Source organism: Glycine soja, chromosome 11 (genome assembly GCF_004193775.1).
Source record: "Glycine soja cultivar W05 chromosome 11, ASM419377v2, whole genome shotgun sequence".
NCBI lineage: Eukaryota > Viridiplantae > Streptophyta > Magnoliopsida > Fabales > Fabaceae > Glycine > Glycine soja.
Window position 1 is genome coordinate 3,772,374 of NC_041012.1, and position 18,194 is coordinate 3,790,567.

Here is an 18,194-nt window from a genome sequence, read left to right on the forward strand (position 1 = left end):
AATTTTTGTGTTAAGATGTCTTTTATAATAATTGGTGCTCTCCATAATAATACAATATTGCCTTCGTACAGATAAGAGTGATAATTTAGGTTCGTGTTTTCACATCATGTATGAAAAGGGACCCTTTTAGAATGCAGACTAATCACCAAATCTTGATTTATATCAATTCATATAAGAATGGTTTCTCTATCTGACCTCTATGTTATTTGGATTGGATCCAAACTCCGAATAATGCATGACATACATATTATCGACATCCATCAATTAGAGGTTGCCCCATAAGCCGCATTGCAATATGCTTTCGTTTTCAATCAATCCATGCCCTACTCTACTACTTCGGCAACCACCAACAAATTAAAATCAAAACATTTATGACCCGTATGCATGGCTTGAAGAGATCTTGATTATCGAATTGCTTACTCGTTATGGTAGGTAGACGTAGATCCAAAATGGTGTATGGTGTCATTTCGTTCATTCTAATCCAAACTTAACATTTCGTTCATTCTAATCCAAACTTAACATTTGTAAATCCAAAATATATTAGACTTGTTTAATTATTTGACAAGTCAAAATTTTGAGATTATATTTGAACTCAGTCAAAATTGTCATGTTTGAATATGCTAAGATAGTTAAGTCTTGGAAGAAAGTTGATTACAGATTTGAAATAAGTGTTTGAGTAAAAAGAAATTTGATTACAGATTTACAGTTATAATAATCAAGACAGATATCAAAATGGCTGAAGGTCTTTTTTTCTTTTGCTTTGTATGGTGCTGGGCTACACAACACTTTTTTGGGTTGATTGGTGTTGCTGGTGGAGGAGGGTATTTGTTATTTGGTCTGTCACCGTATTTGTTGCTGGTGCTGATTTAACGGGTCGAGTGTATGTTTTCAATTTTTTGTTGTCAATAAAGTCTTTTTACTTTTTAAGTCATTTATGTTGCTTTCTAATTTACATTCATGCAAAATAAATTTACAGATAACTCATTTTCCATTTCACATTTCTTTTTTTTTTTCTTCTAACTTCTTTTAATTTACACTCAGGTTTTAAATATAAGAAAAAAAATACATTTTTCTCAATGTCAAATATAAAAAAAATTTAATTAATTTTATCTTATTTAGTATTATTATTTTTAAAATATTATTTATTTAATTGATGTGTTAGTTTTAATGATTATTTTTTATCTTTGATATTAAGTTCTAACAAAGAATAGATTTTAAAAAATATTTGTTAATTGAAATTAATGTAATTAAATGTGATTAACTAATTTTCTTAGATAGTATATCATTTTTTTTCAAATATTTAAAATTAGAGAGAGAGTATTCTTTAAATTTATGTATTACATTTCAAGAAATTTTTGTTGGAAATAATTTTCTAAGGATATGCTTTTTATCTTTAATCGAATGGATCTTTAAGCATAAGCATTACCACAAAAGCATGCATATTTTCAAGAACAATCTGTTCTTGAGCAAATATAATTTACATCATGTTGGATTATTAAGGTGTAAGGATAGGATAAATACATGTATTTTTAGTGAGGCCAAATGTTAGTTTATCAACGGATCAAGATAATTTCTGTTATATTGATTCGTTGGATTTATTTCGGAATTTATGTGATTGGACTGAAAATCAAATATGTGATGCACTGAATAAGTTTAAAAAAAAAATAAAAATCGTCTCAATAAGTCCCACAAGGCACAAACACTCATCACAAACGGCGTGTCGTTTAAAGAAAAAAAAAAAGAGTAAATGAAATCTGAAATATCTAGCAAAGTATGAGGCTAAACGAAGGGTGTGGCACAGTCACTGGCAAGCGGCTTCACCTTATCCAACCAAACCCCCTAAACCCTGCCATCCATGGTGTCAAAGTCGATACACAAACCCAGGATTCAACCATCTTAATGTTGGTAACCCAAACAGCATTTCCCATCACAGTCACCCTCATCCGCTAATGGAACTCTCTTCCTCCTTTCTACTCTCCCCAAAACCATGCTCATCCCCGCCACCTAACTTCTCTTTCTCATCCTCCCTCTCCCCATTTCCAATTCAACTCTTGATCAGAAACGGAAACTCCAAATTCCCCCAAACCCCCCCTTTCCGAATTATCGCGGTGGCCTTGGAGCCGCAACAGGACTTCCCCAGCGGGAACAGTCCCCAGCGTCTCCTCAAGGAACTCGCCGAACGCAAGAAAGCAACTTCCCCAAAGAAGGGTCCCCCAAGGAGGTTCATTCTAAGGCCCCCAATAGACGATAACAAATTAGCAGAAAGGTTTCTCAACAGCCCACAACTTTCTCTCAAATCGTTCCCTTTATTAAGTTCGTGCTTGCCTTCGTCGCGCCTCAACAATGCGGATAAATTGTGGATTGACGAGTACTTGCTCGAAGCGAAGCAAGCTCTGGGATACTCTCTGGAACCCTCGGAGACGCTCGGGGATGATAATGATAACCCCGCGAAGCAGTTCGACACGCTGCTGTACTTGGCGTTCCAGCACCCGTCGTGCGAGAGGACGAAGGCCAGGCACGTGCGGTCCGGGCATTCGAGGTTGTCTTTTCTGGGACAGTACGTGCTCGAGTTGGCGCTGACGGAGTTTTTCTTGCAGAGGTATCCGAGGGAGTCGCCGGGCCCAATGAGGGAGAGAGTGTTTGGGTTGATAGGGAAGAGGAACTTGCCTAAGTGGATTAAAGCCGCTAGCTTGCACAATTTGGTATTTACGTTTGATGATATGGATAAGATAAGGAGGACGGAGAAGGAAGGTCCTGTCAAGTAAGTTCTGTAACATAGTTGTCATTAACTTAGCCTTTTGTTTATAATTTGAAATCATTGCTGTGCAATTGTGTCTGACTGCTAGTGATAGTAAATAATACTAAATACTCTCTGCCAATCTGGAATTATGTTATTTCTGCTAAGAACCATCCCGCAGTTAGAATTCTATTTACTTATGGTATGTCCATGTTAGGCAATGAACTAAAAATAGAAAATTACAATATGACTGGTCTATGACTCTATGAGCATTACATGTGATGTGACTGATGGAATTGTGTTGATTTATTAGGTTAATGGTTGGCGTGTGTATTTGTTGTCAGGAATTAAGGTTATGTTGTTATTTGCTTTTAAGGTGGTTAACTTGGTTTTCTGTTTCCTCTCTTGGTATTCTTTTTTGAGTGATGCTTAAACATACAATATGACGTACTCGTATGTATGTGCTTGGGATGCGGAAGAATGGAGGATTCAGATTTGGAAATTATGTTGATGTTGTATTGGCTTCAAACAGAATGATTGACTGAATCCTTGTATGCTTAGGTGCCATTTCCTTTTTTCAAGTTGGAAGTTGTTTGATGATTAATGAGATGCTTTGACAGAATAATAAGATGCTTTGACTGTTGCCATTCTCAAAACTCCATCGCCTCCAATCTTTACAAGTTACAATCAACTCTTGGTAAACAGGTGGATTTACAACAAAGAAAACTCCATTGAACAGAGCACTCAAAGAAAATATAAGAAGAGGATGAGAAAACATCTCTCGGTTTCTATTTTTTGGTTTTGAAAACATTCTTCAAAATTGAATAGATTTTAGATGAGAAATTGATTGCCGGGTAGTGTGGAATTGTTTTAGAAAATAGTTTTTAAAACAAAAAAAAGTGAGAAGGGAATCAATCAGACCCTTACCTTTCTGGATATTTTTTTTATTGCCTTAGGGTTATTAATGTATGATAGATCCATTTTAATCAATGAAATTGGTCTCGGTCCAATCTATTTCTGAAATGAATTGTTCACTGCATTTTCAAATGTGTTATTCTATGCATTTTCAGGTCAGTATTTTGGGCTTTGTTTGGGGCTATCTATCTTTGTTTTGGTATGCCAGAAGTGTATCGTGTTCTTTTTGAAGTCTTCGGAATGGATCCAGATGCCGAAGATTGCCAACCCAAATTGCGTAGACAACTTGAAGATGTGGATTTTGTATCTGCTGAGTTTGAAGGCAAGCTAAGCTGGCAAGATATCGTTGCATATAAGGCAAGCTACACATATCTTCTGCTAAAGTATTATTTATTTTTGAAAAACAAAAACAAGCGCACAAAGATCAATATATCATGCACATAGCTCAGACTTAGTCTATTTCCATTAGAAGTTCAGCTGGGTTTTGCTGTATTATTTGGGCAATTTATGATACAAAGTACTGTCCTACAATAGAATACTTTAGTTTTAAATGATGACACATAAATGATTAGTGTTCCTCATTCAGCCTCCTGCAGATGCTCTGTTTGAACACCCAAGGCTATTCAGAGCTTGTGTTCCCCCAGGAATGCATCGGTTTAGGGGCAATATATGGGATTATGATACAAGACCCCATGTTATGAAAACACTTGGATATCCATTGGAAATGGCAGACAGAATCCCAGAAATTACTGAAGCCAGGAACATAGAGCTTGGACTTGGATTGCAGGTAGCTCTTCTATCACCTCTCATTCTACTTTTTCCCTTTAGTGTATCAGAATATCAAAAACACAGATCTGGCTTGATTTGCAAGGGCAAACTATTTTATACCTTGAGTGTGTCTCTGAACAAGTGGACAAACAAGTCTTTATGCTTCTATTTATCCCTTCTCAGGCTTCACATTAGATGGCATCAAATTTGTTTAGTGATAGTGAGGATTGGTTTGTTTGTCTGAGTTGCAGAGCTATTTAGCCTACAGTGACACTTTCAAGTTTTTTATGAGGAAATTAGGAAGTTAAATTTAAAAGAAGCTGAGATACTGAGTACTCGCAACACATCTGATAGTTAATTGTTCTTGCTCTGGACCATTTTAATTTTACGTAGTTTATGAATTGCTTTACTGTATTTTGCTCATCACTGCGCAGTTCACTTGATAACAACGAAGTCCTTCCTTAAAGTTAAAACCACCCAAATACTAAGCACATTAATGTATTTGTTTATTAAGTCAACTTGGCTCTTAGATCCTACCGTGGAAGATGTAAAGTCGAGTCAGAAGTTTGAAAGTTCCTTGGCTTATGTTATAAGTTCTGATGTTGAATGTCTTATCTAATTGCAGCTTTGTTTCATGCATCCATCGAAGTACAAATTTGAGCATCCTCGATTTTGCTATGAGAGATTAGAATACGTTGGCCAAAAGATACAGGTACTATTCTGTCTGCCGTTCAAATGACAATTTGACTGAAGTTGTGGAAAGACTCTAGTTTCATTAATGGGATATATCATATTTTATTACTCAATTTCTATTTACAATAAAAAACTTTCTTCATCATTGGATAATGTATAATTTTTAATATTATTATTTATTATTTTCCTAAGGATTTGGTGATGGCTGAAAGATTATTGATGAAGCATTTAGATGCTCCGGGGTTATGGCTACAAGAGAGGCACCGTCATCTTCTTATGAACAAGTATTGTGGAAGATATTTGAGGGCCAAACATCTCCACCGGGTTATTATATTTGATGATAAGGTTCAAGACACTTATGAGCATAACCGGAGAAAGAGAAACCCAGCCACAACAGCTGTTCAACAAGCTCTTCATGGGCTTTCGTATCTTGTTTATGGGAAGCGTGATGTGAGGCGTCTGATGTTTGAGGTTTTTGACTTTGAGCAGATCCAGCCTAAAGAAGTAGTCTAAATATAGAGACAAAAGTGACAATAATAAAAGCTCTTTTGTTTTTCCTTTATTATTTACCTCTTGTTTTCCTTTTCTATCCCCTTGATTTGAGCTTTTTTCATATTATGATTTGATCTGCCTAGTTGTAGGTGAATTGCGGATTCTTCTTTAGAACTTGAGCTTGTATATAATCGTTGTATTTATTTTTTTCGGATATTGCACGCCCTAGACAAGTAGATAACCCAACGTACAAAGATGAGGATACATATGACTTGTTCTACTTGTTGGTTCTGACTATGGACGTTGGTATTGGTATGGTTATTGGTGAATTAAACTCAACATTTTCACTACACAAATGAGAATATAGTTGGGATTTTGTACTTTTGTTTATTCTCCAAGTTATGTATTTTTCTTTTTTTGGTATACAAGAAAAGAAAAACAGAACAGGAACTAAACTTTGGGGAAAGGAACCCCAGTCCCTCCAAGTTATGTATGATGATTCAACACTTGCACTTACAACTCAAAATAGGTTGACCCCCCTCAAGTTTGCACTTATTACACCTAACATTCCTCCTTTTTTTGTCCCTACAGAAAACCCCCTAAGTTTTTAACAGATGTTCACAGAGCACCCCCTTAAACTTAATCGTTGTCAAGTTAACTAACAGAGGCTGTAATGTGATTTACGCATGAGTTTTAATAAAAATATTGTTCCCAAAATGTCCACTTCTTCTAAAAGCTCACGCTAAATGAGAATACAGAGGACCAAAAAATATTCCAACTCCAGCATGAGTTCCCTCACTACTGTGCCTTCAAACCAATTTTTTTATATCATTTTATCATCAAAAAGAGAAAATAAAGAAAACAGAATAATTTAAGAGTTTAATGATCTGATCAATCACAAATTATCATATGATTTTTAATATAATTATCATAAAAAGTTAATAATTTTATCAATATGTTTGGTTGTAATTGGATATATGTTTGATTGTAATTGGATGATGGTGAAAAAATTTTGAATTATCCAAAAGGAATTAATGTAAGTAACAAATTAGGACAGATTATTGCCTTTGGTGGTTTGAATGGATAGTCAGTGTTACTGATTTTAGTGTCGAAGTTGTGATCGAAGACTTGCTGAAAGTTCTTTTGGTGATGTTTGAAACGGTATCAGCGCAAACCATAGATACCTTCTACTTGGGATCTAAAGTGTCGACGCTGCAAAGGAGTGGAACTACTACATTATCGGAGCAGTTCACGTGGCTCTAGATCTGCACAACAGGTGAGATTCATGCGGCTTCGAATCTAAGTCACTGATACGGAGAGGTGAAGGAGGTTGTTGTGGTCGTGGCTGGATGAGCAGAGAGAGAGAGAGAGAGAGTCGTGAAGAGATTGAAAGCATGAGAAGGATTCCACGTCGTATGAATTAGAGGTTAGCAACCTGAGGAGAGGGAGGAGGACGACGATGCTGTTTTGCGGTGTAGTTCCTGTCTTCCAGAGGAAGAAGGATTTTAGGGATTTGGACGAGGAGAAAGGGAGGAGCAGTAGAGGCCTTTGAGGGAGAAGAAGGGCAACGTTAAATGAACCAAGCAAATATGGATTATCACATAATTAAATTTTATTTTATTAAAGAAACTAACATAATATATCACAAATAAAATTTTTAACATTTTTAATTTTGATAAACTCTATTAAAATAAGTGAAAATGTTAAAGTTTTATTTGCGATTTATTGTGTAAAAAAAGATTAAATAAATTTGTTTGTTTTGCTTTAAATAATTTTGTATGAATTTCTAACTTTTAAGAATAATATTAACTTATCATTTAAATAAAGTTGATTATCAATTAATTATTAATGAGTCTTGTAACAAAAATTTTCAAAAGGGAGAATAATTATAAGGACATATTTTTTTTTTTGTTTGTCCAGACATCACACAAAACTACCCTGTGCCCATTCCAAGGCATTGGAATTCCATCAAATATGTTGTGCTCCCCTCCAACTCCTATCGTGGTGTTAGCAAAGTGATTTCAATTGATGCATTGGTACATAAGAATCTTTGGTTGGCGACAACCACGTCGAATTAAATTCACCCTATGGTACATAAGAATCTTTAGTTGGCGGCAACCACTTCGAAGTAAATTCAGCTTCAGACTCTAGTTGTCACCATACTATTAGTGTGAAGTACTCATGGACTTTTTAAATAACTAAAAAAAATTGATATTCATATTTTTACAGGAAGAATGATTTACATATAAAAAAGCAAAAACATTATAGGAAGAATAATTCACACACACACATACATACATATATATATATATAAATTGTCCATCATTTTATCTTTTGTTCGTGTTTGATGTATGTTAAAATCTATGAAATTTTATTGAGATAACAATATTTTGTAATAAGAAAATATGTAAAAACATTTTTTAAACAAGTTATATGAGAGAAATAATTTTGGGATTTAAAACCAGTGCCTTCGATTGAGGCAATGAACATTAATAATAATAGAGAAGAAAATGATGTTTTACAATAAAGGGAAAAGGAGAAAGTAAAATTTGACAAAAAAAAAAAAGATGACACATAAGTCTTAATAAAGTGGTTTGAAAAAACTGAATAATAAAATGATAAAATTTGTAAAATTAAAACATCAAATGATAAAACTTGTGAAATTATAAAAATTCAATGATAAAATTTGAAATTAAGAAAGAAAGAAAAAACATGTTGGAAGGTTTTTGCAATGATTTTATTTTTCTAGAAAAAAGAAAAACAAAATCTTTTCCATTGATTCCAATTGGATTGCTGATAGATATTTTTCGAGAAAATCACTGATTGCCACGTCGATAGATTCTTGGGGGTAGGGTAGACCCACAGGTTTGGTCCAAGCATATTACACAAGAATCCCCCGGTTGGGGATATTTTATAAACGAACAGCGGACCAAAAGCAGCTTTATTTACCTTCGCTCCGAAGCGTTGATAAGCAAGCAGAGGATGACATGGGGCCCATGATAAGAGATATGCGCACAAATCATCACGCTATTTATACCACTGATCCGCTACTTGCTGCCTAGGCTAGTGTGCACCCCTGACTTGAACCTCTTACCGTGCGCATCTTCTCAATCCATAACAACTTCGCCACCGTTGCACCGAAACCAATCGCCACAAACTCGGGATCTCAGATTCGACGCGCCAAACCATGTCGAAGGCGCGTGTCTACACAGATGTCAATGTCCTTCGCCCTAAAGAGTATTGGGATTACGAGTCTCTCACCCTTCAATGGGGGTAATGTTCCGAACCCTAATTTTTATGTTGTTTTTTTCTTCTGATCCCCAAAGTGAACAATTCACATGAAGGGGGATTTTATTGTATGATCTTAGAGTCTGTACATAGTTTCTTAGCGGCTGTTTTGTTGCATTTTTATTTCTTCCCCATTCCTTGTGAGCTCCAATGGCTTCAGCAATTTTATCTAGCATTTTGTATTAACTAACTGATGGATGAGGAACTATGCCATTTGCGTTGCTCTGATTTGTTTTTGATTAGATCTCATGCTTTTGCTTAGTTTTTACGTGGTAGGACCAGAGACAGAAGGTGGTCGAGAATCACCTTGTGCTGCCTTGTGCCGAGTTAATTGATCGAATTTGTTCTCTGAATCCTCAATATAACCTCTTATACCCTTTTCTTTAAAATTTACTTAGCGAGTATTTTTTTTCCAGTGATCAAGATGATTATGAGGTTGTGCGAAAAGTGGGCAGGGGGAAATATAGTGAAGTTTTTGAAGGCATAAATGTCAATAGCAATGAGCGCTGTATAATCAAGATTCTGAAACCTGTCAAGAAAAAGAAGGTACTCCTTTCTTTGTCTTGCTTTTATCCTTAGTCTTACTCAGTACCTGCAGACTGTGAATTAAGCCAGCCATTGATGCTTTATCAGAACCATTCTCTTAAAATCTGCGGCATAATGGACATAACAAATTTCTCACACACTCCTTATTCCTTAATCATTTTTGTAAGGTATTGGTCATCGTATTGTACAACAATCATTTCCAAAAAAGTTTAACCTAAACATCATTACGAGATGTTAAACATATGACAAAATATAAATCAGTTTTTAACATAAAGAATATGGCATAATACTTCTAAGTTCTATCAATAAATAAATATAATGACATGATATTCAACATTGATATGATAACAGTTTAATTATATAGCATGGCAGAAGAGACCACAATATAGGGTCTTAGGAGAGAATTGGAGCTTCAAGCTTGATGAATTTTCTTGAAAAAAAGCAAGTGCCATTGTAAAATATCCAGAGGAGTGGTTGAGGCATGTCTGAACTTATTCTTTAAACACACACACACAATGTAAGTGAAAATCACTATTACACCATTAAGTAGCTTCTTACTGGATCATTTTATCCCAAAATCCACCATTGGATAGAAAAGTCTTGTCATAGACATCATGTGTATAAATTTTTCCATTAATCCAGATTTTTGTAGTACTTTATTAATATACAATTAAATATCAAGATTAACATAGTATATTAGAATCATTTTATTATTTTTATTGTTCAATTTCTTTGAGATTTTGACACAAATAAATAAGGTAATGGATAAATATAAGAGTTTAATGGTTATGCAATGATAATGTAAATCACTTTTACATTGTTGTCCAATCATAATTTGTCGTTAATGTGACTTTTAAAGTAATTGCCATAAAAGTCAACAAACTTACTATACATAATAGGTTGTATTTGGATAATGGTGTAAAACTTTTTACACTGCCAGTTTATAATTTTGTTTTCTCTAAATATAATTCAACAGTCATATGATAAAATCATGTTTATAGAAAGTTGAGTGATATAATCATGTCAAGTTTTCTCTAAATATAATCATGTTTACAATGGTGTTAGTTGATTCCTCCTATTATACATGAATGACGTGGGTCTGCTGCAATATGGTTCTGCAAATCCCATTGTTGTGAATTGGTAGGATTGCTCTGTTCAATCCATCTGCCTTATGATGTAAATCATCTAAGCCATGAACAAAGACAACATCTGTTTCAATTTTTTGAGCAGTGAAAGCATCTCCATGTTGTTGGAATTAATCATATACTTGTCAGCTTTAATTGTTAATTTTTTAAACTTTATTTTGTTTAGCATACTATGCCATTTCAAATTCTTCTGATATTTTTCCTTACTTTATGCACTCTTCAATATTATTTTACAGATTAAAAGAGAGATAAAAATACTTCAGAATATTTGTGGAGGCCCAAATATTGTCAAGCTTCTTGATATTGTCAGAGATCAACATTCGAAAACTCCCAGTTTGATATTTGAGTATGTCAACAGTACAGATTTTAAAGTTTTGTATCCAACCTTGACTGATTATGACATACGCTATTACATATATGAGCTCCTTAAGGTAATATGATCCTTCAATCTCCTGTATTATACTTGGTACTACCATTCTTTATGTCCTCTCCATAATCAACATATTGTTTTTCCTTAAACAAAATTGGAGTATCATATCCTGAATAAGGCTTCACACATGAATATAATGTTCATGTGTATAGGGCCTATAGTCATTTGCTTATGTATCCACAAAATTATTACTAAATATTTGAGCAAATGTGTATGGAGAACCTTTCCTTGTTACCTGAATACTTTAGTGTTGAATTGCAGGCTTTGGATTACTGCCATTCTCAAGGCATTATGCATAGGGATGTCAAGCCTCATAATGTCATGATAGATCATGAGTTACGAAAACTTCGCTTGATAGATTGGGGTCTTGCTGAATTTTATCATCCTGGAAAGGAATATAATGTCCGTGTGGCTTCAAGGTACTGTTCTATGGCCAATAAACCATAGTTTCAAAGATTGGGTGTGAAATACAAAAGACTAAATGAGTGAAATACAAAACCCCAATCTATCAAGCGAAAACTTTGCTTGATAGATTGGGGTCTTGCTGAATTTTATCATCCTGGAAGGAATATAATGTTCGTGTGGCTTCAAGGTACTTTTCTATGACCAATAAACAATAGTTTCAAAGAATGGGTGTGAAATACAAAGAATAAATGAGTGTATTGGTATGTGGCTTAAATTGAAACGAATAATGCCTGTGTCAACATAATTTTTTTCTGAATGGATAAATTGATGGAAAGTTTGGTGCATCCATAAAAGTAATTCTGAAATTGTGGAAGCATGTAGTACTAAGTATGGATCTGGAAGGAATTTGTGGTTAATTGAGATGTGACCATTCTTGCTTGGGAGCATAGTGGCACTTAAGACTTACAAAAAACGTTATATTGTGAACTACTCTCACCGATTTATGCAAGATAAATGTTACCTACAAATTGCAAATTCTCCTGGTATTTGAATAAAGCACCTTATTAATTGTGTTATGGTCCTTTTTCCTCGGCCTTTTTTCTGTATAGTTTTCTAGCTTCTTGTAACAGACTATTCTACAATGTTTACCAAGTTAAATTAACTGAGGGTTTGATGTTAGTCGGAGTCTACTGGTATTCTGGGTTTCTTCTTTAAGCTGTTCAGTGTCCTCCCTCTTTTGTCTTTTCTAGCTGAAACAACTCTTGTCCTTCTTTTATCTGGTAACTTAATCCCAAATCCTACACTCTAAACTTCTGTCAGCACTATTAGTATTATGATTCCAAATCCATAATCTTCCATTTGGTTTGTAGTAAAAAGACGATCCTTAGCATTATCACAGCTCCCTTAATTTGATTTTCTTTTTGCTTGCAATTTTTTTTGTATAATCGTTGTTAGGTTAAAACTTGACAAGACGAAATGATTATCTAAATTTTCCTAGGCTTATATATTATGATTGTAATGTAAGGATTACCTGTGGTTTCTTTTTAAATGTTACTGACCAGACGCAATTGTCATGTGCTATGCTTTTGTTTCTCAGATACTTTAAGGGGCCTGAACTTCTAGTTGATTTGCAAGACTATGACTACTCATTAGACATGTGGAGCCTTGGCTGCATGTTTGCTGGAATGGTGTGAATTATAACTATAAGTTACTGGTTATATATGGCATACTCTTGACATTTATGCAGATGGTCTAAATTTGAGCGTACATGATTAAAAATGTAAAATTCTGGTCATAATTTGTTCGTTGTACTCTTTTGTAGATATTTCGCAAAGAACCTTTCTTTTATGGTCATGACAACCATGATCAGCTTGTCAAAATAGCTAAGGTAACATCCGTCATGGTTTGCAATTATTTATAAGTGTTTGGTTATCTTGCTGTCACCATACACAGTAATTTCATGTTTTGGTTCCAGATTATGATATATTGTCCTCTATTTAATGTGGGTTGTTGAAGTATAAAATCATTGACCACTGTTTAGCATATTAAAATATTTATTTTCAATCAAGTTGCCCTCTCCTAAAGATCCTTTATAGAGTAACTTTTCTTTCCAGATTTAATTTATTGTTATTATTATTGTTAGTACTTGGTTATTGTTTTTAAGTTATTGTTATTAATTATTATGTGATATGTAGGTGCTTGGGACTGATGAACTGAATGCATATCTTAATAAGTATCATCTGGAGCTTGATCCTCAACTTGATGCACTTGTTGGAAGGTATCATCAAACATTTGATCTTACGTATTTCACTGTAAAATTGATTTATTTATTATTAAATATGAACTTCTGTGGGAGACTGAGAGTGTAACATTACATCACTAATTCCTCTTCAAGCTTTCCTTAGATGCGTCCTGCTTTGTTTTGACTTTATTTTCTGTTGGTAGATAAATGAAGTGTTAGTGACTTGACACATTTTAATATGTAATGCTATTTTCTGTTGCAGACACAGTCGAAAACCCTGGTCCAAATTTATCAATGCAGATAATCAGCATCTTGTGTCTCCTGAGGTGACTCTTCAGTTTTCCTATCTGGCATTGACCTTGCATTTAGTATAGATTGCAATTTAACAATTCTTGTATGACACGTAGGCAATTGATTTTCTTGATAAGCTCCTTCGATATGATCACCAGGACAGGCTAACAGCTAGAGAAGCAATGGTAATGATAAAGAGCTCATTAGTTTGTAGTTTTCAATTTGCAGTAACAAGGGTCTTTTGTTGCATGAACTTTAAAATATTTTCGTTTAACGAATATTTATATTTTGGCAAAATTATAATTTTTGTCTTCTAATTTTAGGTTTAAAATATTTTTGTATTCAATTTCATCCTGTAAGTTCTTTTTTCGTGCCAATGTTTTTCTCTAAATTTTTTTATTTAATGTGGTTTTTCAAGTTATTTTTTCATATTTTTGTTCAAGTTATTAAAAACCAAGGTTTCTTCTTTTGCACTGCAATCTCAAATCGTCAGCCAAAACTGTCAAATAGCCACTGGAACCCTTTATAGCCACCCTGTTCTTGTACAACCAGCCTATCCTGCTTTGTTCTCCATTTAGACACCCAACTACCGTGAAGTTTATCATAATAGACCAGAAGACTGAATTGAATAAGAGAGTTAGATGGTCAAATTGAAACCTAAATTAAACTAAGAGGACAAAAATTATAATTGTTTTATCTTTTCTCATGTTTGATTAATTAGTTAATTTGTTTATTTTTAAGCTATGTGCACTAACTTTTTACTGTCATCTTGGTGTGTGTCCCGCAGGCACATCCATATTTCTCTCAGGTAAGGGCAGCTGAAAGTAGCAGAATGAGGACACAGTAACTTGATCACATATGGATCCATAAACTTGAGTTAATATATTTGGGATTTGTTTTATGATACCCTAACACGCACCTTCGTTACCGTCTGTTTATTACAGAGATTAGTTTTCCTGTGGAGTGTATTGACATTATGTTGCAGTTGAGGAATAATGTTATTGCCAGTTATTGAAAATTGAAATTGTCTTGAAAGTTGTGATTATATATAAGCTTGAAGGTGTGTGTGTTTTTTTAGTTTTTTAGTACATTTTGCGTATATAGGCATTAACTTTCGTTTCGACACTGGGGATTTTTTTTTATTTGTTAAAAATTATGGGATTTGACATGATAAATATTTTAATTCCATGTTTGATTTGATGAAGGATTAGGTACCACAAGAATCAAGTAAATAAGGACATGACAATCTCTTATTTTTTATACTAAAAAAATCATGGAATAATTTTGTCTTGGGTATAAACTATTAAAAAGACATTTTTATTTCTATCTCTTTAATTGTCAAAAAAAAAATTAATTAACCAAAATTATTTAAAAAAGAAAACATTGGATTTTTTTATTATTTTCATAAACATATTAAATTTGATATAAATTGTATTAAAATAATTAATATTAGATAGTTTAGTAAATTTCTTATTATTTTATTTTTTTTCCATTATTTATCAAATGTATAGGATAAAAAATTATTTTGTAAATCATAATTTTTAACAAATCAATCGAATCTTAGGATTCACATTGGAAGTGTTTTGGAAAGTAAGAATGAGGGTTTAAATGGCTAATCAAACATTACACACTAAGTGTATGTTTGGTTCAGTTTGAAGGTGCAAAAATATGATAAAAAACTAAAATTGAAACATCTTGTTTGTTTCCAGTCCAGTCTGATTTTAAATTGAGTTGTGTTACAATTTTGGCTTCTATCAGTTTGAAGGGAGAGTTTCCTTTTACAATTAAAGTTTGCAAAATGAATTTCATCAAAACTTTAAATCCAAACACAACCTAACTAACTTGGGTTGTTTGATTTGAAAAACTGTTCTCTATTTTTACTTTTAATTATAAAGTTACATTAATTATATTTTAAGGTTAACTATGTTTTTATTTATGTAAAATAAAATGATTGGCTTTTGATCGTAGTTCCTGTAAAAATAGTTCTATTTTTCATCCTTAAAAAGTTGAAATCATTGTTGTCTCGTATTATGTGACAACTGTACAAAAAGTTAAGTGATCTTCTTAGGCGGCATCCACTACTGTATATGGTAAAAAATACACAGGCGATGGGGGTTTAGTTGCAAGAAAACGATTAGAGATCTCTTAGGTGTTTACTCGAGAGTATGAGAATGAATCGTGGCAAGTGTTTCCCACCAGTTACATACTATATATAAAGAAAAATCCTGGATTTTATACATTATCGTCATATATCGCCAAGCAAGGTGCAAATACTACAAAATTGCTAACTTGATAAAAATGTCTAACAGCGTGTTTAGTCTTGTACCTACATCAAACCACTCTTCCACGTCAAAAGACGGAGATAACACAAGCAACAAAATATTGCTCGAGTGGACGCGGATCAATGACAATACACGTTGAACCAAACTCACTTTGACTTTGACACCTCTGTTTGAGACTCCCACACTTTCTAGATCTACTGTATTTACAAAACCGGAATCTTACGAAAAAGGCCAATTAGGCAATTACAAGTCGAGAATTGTTTGGACTGTTGTTAGCTTTTAGAAATCAAGAATCAATAGTAATGTTTTACGGGAACAAATTCGCAGTCATTAGTCATTACTCGTTAGGGATAGATCATAAGATCAAATCCACTCTGGCAGAACGGAAAGACCCACATACTAAAGTATTCTTGAGTTCAGGACACCAAAAATTCCATTTTGGTTCCAGACTCTGAGACGAAATTATTGATAGTAAAACATTTCCTCTGATAAGACTAGAATTTAAGTTTCTGTAACACTTTAATATTAACACGAACCATCATTAAACAGTTACACCTTGACAAGCATCACACAGTTTCTTGTCCTGTCATCAAGGGAAATCATAATAAAATAGTCTTCCTCTCCTTGTCCCTCCTAAATTCCCAAGGCACAAACACAGAAAAACACATTTTATATAGATAGAAAATGGGGAAGATCTCTGTCAATAGGTTTAAGGAAGAGGCCATGATGATATAAAGTTTTTCTCCATTTGCACTCTCCAATATGTTCACTTTTTGAGATGAGGAAAACAAGCATAAACATCAGATTTAGGGTGTTTGGCTTCAGCATGCTCCCTACACTTCACTTCCGATGTGGTGCACATAAATGTTTGCATGCACACCTTGCACTGCAATCATCAATCACAACATTATTGATGTTCAGTAAAGAGTTCCAATGCTGCTGCAATCACTACAGCAACATGTATATTTCAATAATATTACTAGAGAATATAAGTGAACAGATCCCATGCATGTCTAAATAGAGTATATATGACATTGACAAACCAAATTAAAAACAGAAGTCAGCATCAGACAGCTTAGATCATGCAGTGCAAGGTAAAACAAGGAGATTGCATCTTCCCCAGCCCAAAAATAACCCATGGCTTTGATGCAAACAGAAAGTATGACTCTTAGTCTTTTCTTTGCTGCATTTTCCTTTTTTGTTCCAATTAGTTTTAATATTCTGAGATATTTTAAGTTCAGAAAAAAAATTATGTAATTGAAGTGGTGATATATTTAATAATTGGCGATTACTAGGTCTTGTATGCAACCTGAATCCCATTTTGACTGATGTCTGGCACATTATAATAACACTATACCACCTTTTCCATGAACAGGGAACATAAATTCAAAAGATATTCCAGAAATGAAGAAAAATAGAAAAATGAAACAGCCCTAGTCCCAAAGGATGAATAGAAAACACTACACAGAGAATTATTTTAGCCGTAACAGAAATGCTGCCTTTATTGGCAAATCTATACAGCAATCTCCACCCAAAATAATGGAATAAACAATCAATTTGGTCCCTAAGTATTACTCTCTCCCCTATGTAGTCGCCTCCCAAGTCCCAAGTATTGAACATCCATCAGTTTTAGTCCCTAAGTTGATATATTTTCCTAATTAACATGAATTTTAATACTTGAGAGATTACTAATAAACTTTATTATTTTACTTCAGGACCATTTAGTAGAGAGGGTAATAGATCAAGGACGAAATTGATCGTTTATTTGCAATATTAATCATCGAAATTCATTATTCTATACAAGAAACCGTGTGAGAAATTCAACTTATGCGGAGAAAAATAAAACGAGTTGAAAAGGAAAGAGCTGCTGTGAGATTACAAGCACCATATTACCTGGATCGACATTGCTTTCTTGTTTGAATCCAGCTGGCTTCCTGCGCATATCAAACAAAATACTAAAATCATGAACCAAGCCAGATCTAACACATACCGTCTCGATTTTCAGATTATTTATTTATTTATTTGTTTTTGGGCACGAAAAATCGAAGGCGTCAAAGTCTGGATTGGAACCCTAGTCAATTGAACAACGATGAATGGAAAATTACCCTTTGAGGCGGCCTTCTGCTTCTCGATGTTCTTCTCGCGAGCCATCTTTGCCTTTTGCCCATTGCCTCCTCCCATGTCTGATGCCGCAGGATGAAACCCTCGTGACCCTAATTCTCTTTTCTCAAGTCACGGAAGCAAGAGCCGAAGGAAACGCGCGAATGCGAATATATGGCTCAATAGTCAAGGCCCGAGGAACGGGAATATTTGGTCGCACCAAGCACTTTCCTTTCTTCTTTTTTTCTTTTTAAGGGGCTGTGGTAAATTTGTCTTTTTAATGTCTTTTCTCAACCAATTTCCTATGAATTTTGGATTTTTCTATCCTTTGCAACTTTGCACATGTTAAAGGTCATTAGAT

The 18,194-nt window shown here is 34.0% G+C and overlaps 3 protein-coding genes across 4 annotated transcripts; 2 read left to right on the forward strand and 1 right to left on the reverse strand.

Annotated features, from left to right (window-relative positions):
- Positions 1–1,772: 1,772 nt before the first annotated feature.
- Positions 1,773–5,987, forward strand: LOC114376422 (ribonuclease III domain-containing protein RNC1, chloroplastic-like). 2 transcript variants are annotated; one of them, XM_028334531.1, is made up of 5 exons: positions 1,773–2,761; positions 3,808–4,009; positions 4,239–4,439; positions 5,046–5,132; positions 5,306–5,987. In XM_028334531.1, exons 1-5 carry the CDS (start codon positions 1,950–1,952, stop codon positions 5,624–5,626), a joined length of 1,623 nt encoding a protein of 540 aa, XP_028190332.1. In that variant the 5' UTR covers positions 1,773–1,949; the 3' UTR covers positions 5,627–5,987. The 2 variants fall into 2 exon arrangements, with proteins under 2 accessions (XP_028190332.1, XP_028190333.1); XM_028334532.1 differs by lacking the exon at positions 1,773–2,761 and adding an exon at positions 2,814–3,298 and having other exon boundaries at positions 5,306–5,682.
- Positions 5,988–8,550: 2,563 nt separating this feature from the next.
- Positions 8,551–14,503, forward strand: LOC114376944 (casein kinase II subunit alpha-2). The gene is made up of 10 exons (XM_028335285.1): positions 8,551–8,878; positions 9,310–9,439; positions 10,821–11,015; positions 11,276–11,433; positions 12,516–12,606; positions 12,741–12,806; positions 13,114–13,196; positions 13,423–13,486; positions 13,568–13,636; positions 14,239–14,503. Exons 1-10 carry the CDS (start codon positions 8,793–8,795, stop codon positions 14,296–14,298), a joined length of 1,002 nt encoding a protein of 333 aa, XP_028191086.1. The 5' UTR covers positions 8,551–8,792; the 3' UTR covers positions 14,299–14,503.
- A 1,719-nt stretch (positions 14,504–16,222) lies between these two features.
- LOC114373545 (uncharacterized protein At2g23090-like) lies at positions 16,223–18,063 on the reverse strand. The gene is made up of 3 exons (XM_028331026.1): positions 17,839–18,063; positions 17,627–17,667; positions 16,223–16,619 (listed from the first exon to the last, which is right to left on the reverse strand). The coding sequence occupies exons 1-3, from the start codon at positions 17,912–17,914 to the stop codon at positions 16,500–16,502; spliced, it is 237 nt and encodes a 78-aa protein (XP_028186827.1). The 5' UTR covers positions 17,915–18,063; the 3' UTR covers positions 16,223–16,499.
- Between the last annotated feature and the right edge of the window lie 131 nt (positions 18,064–18,194).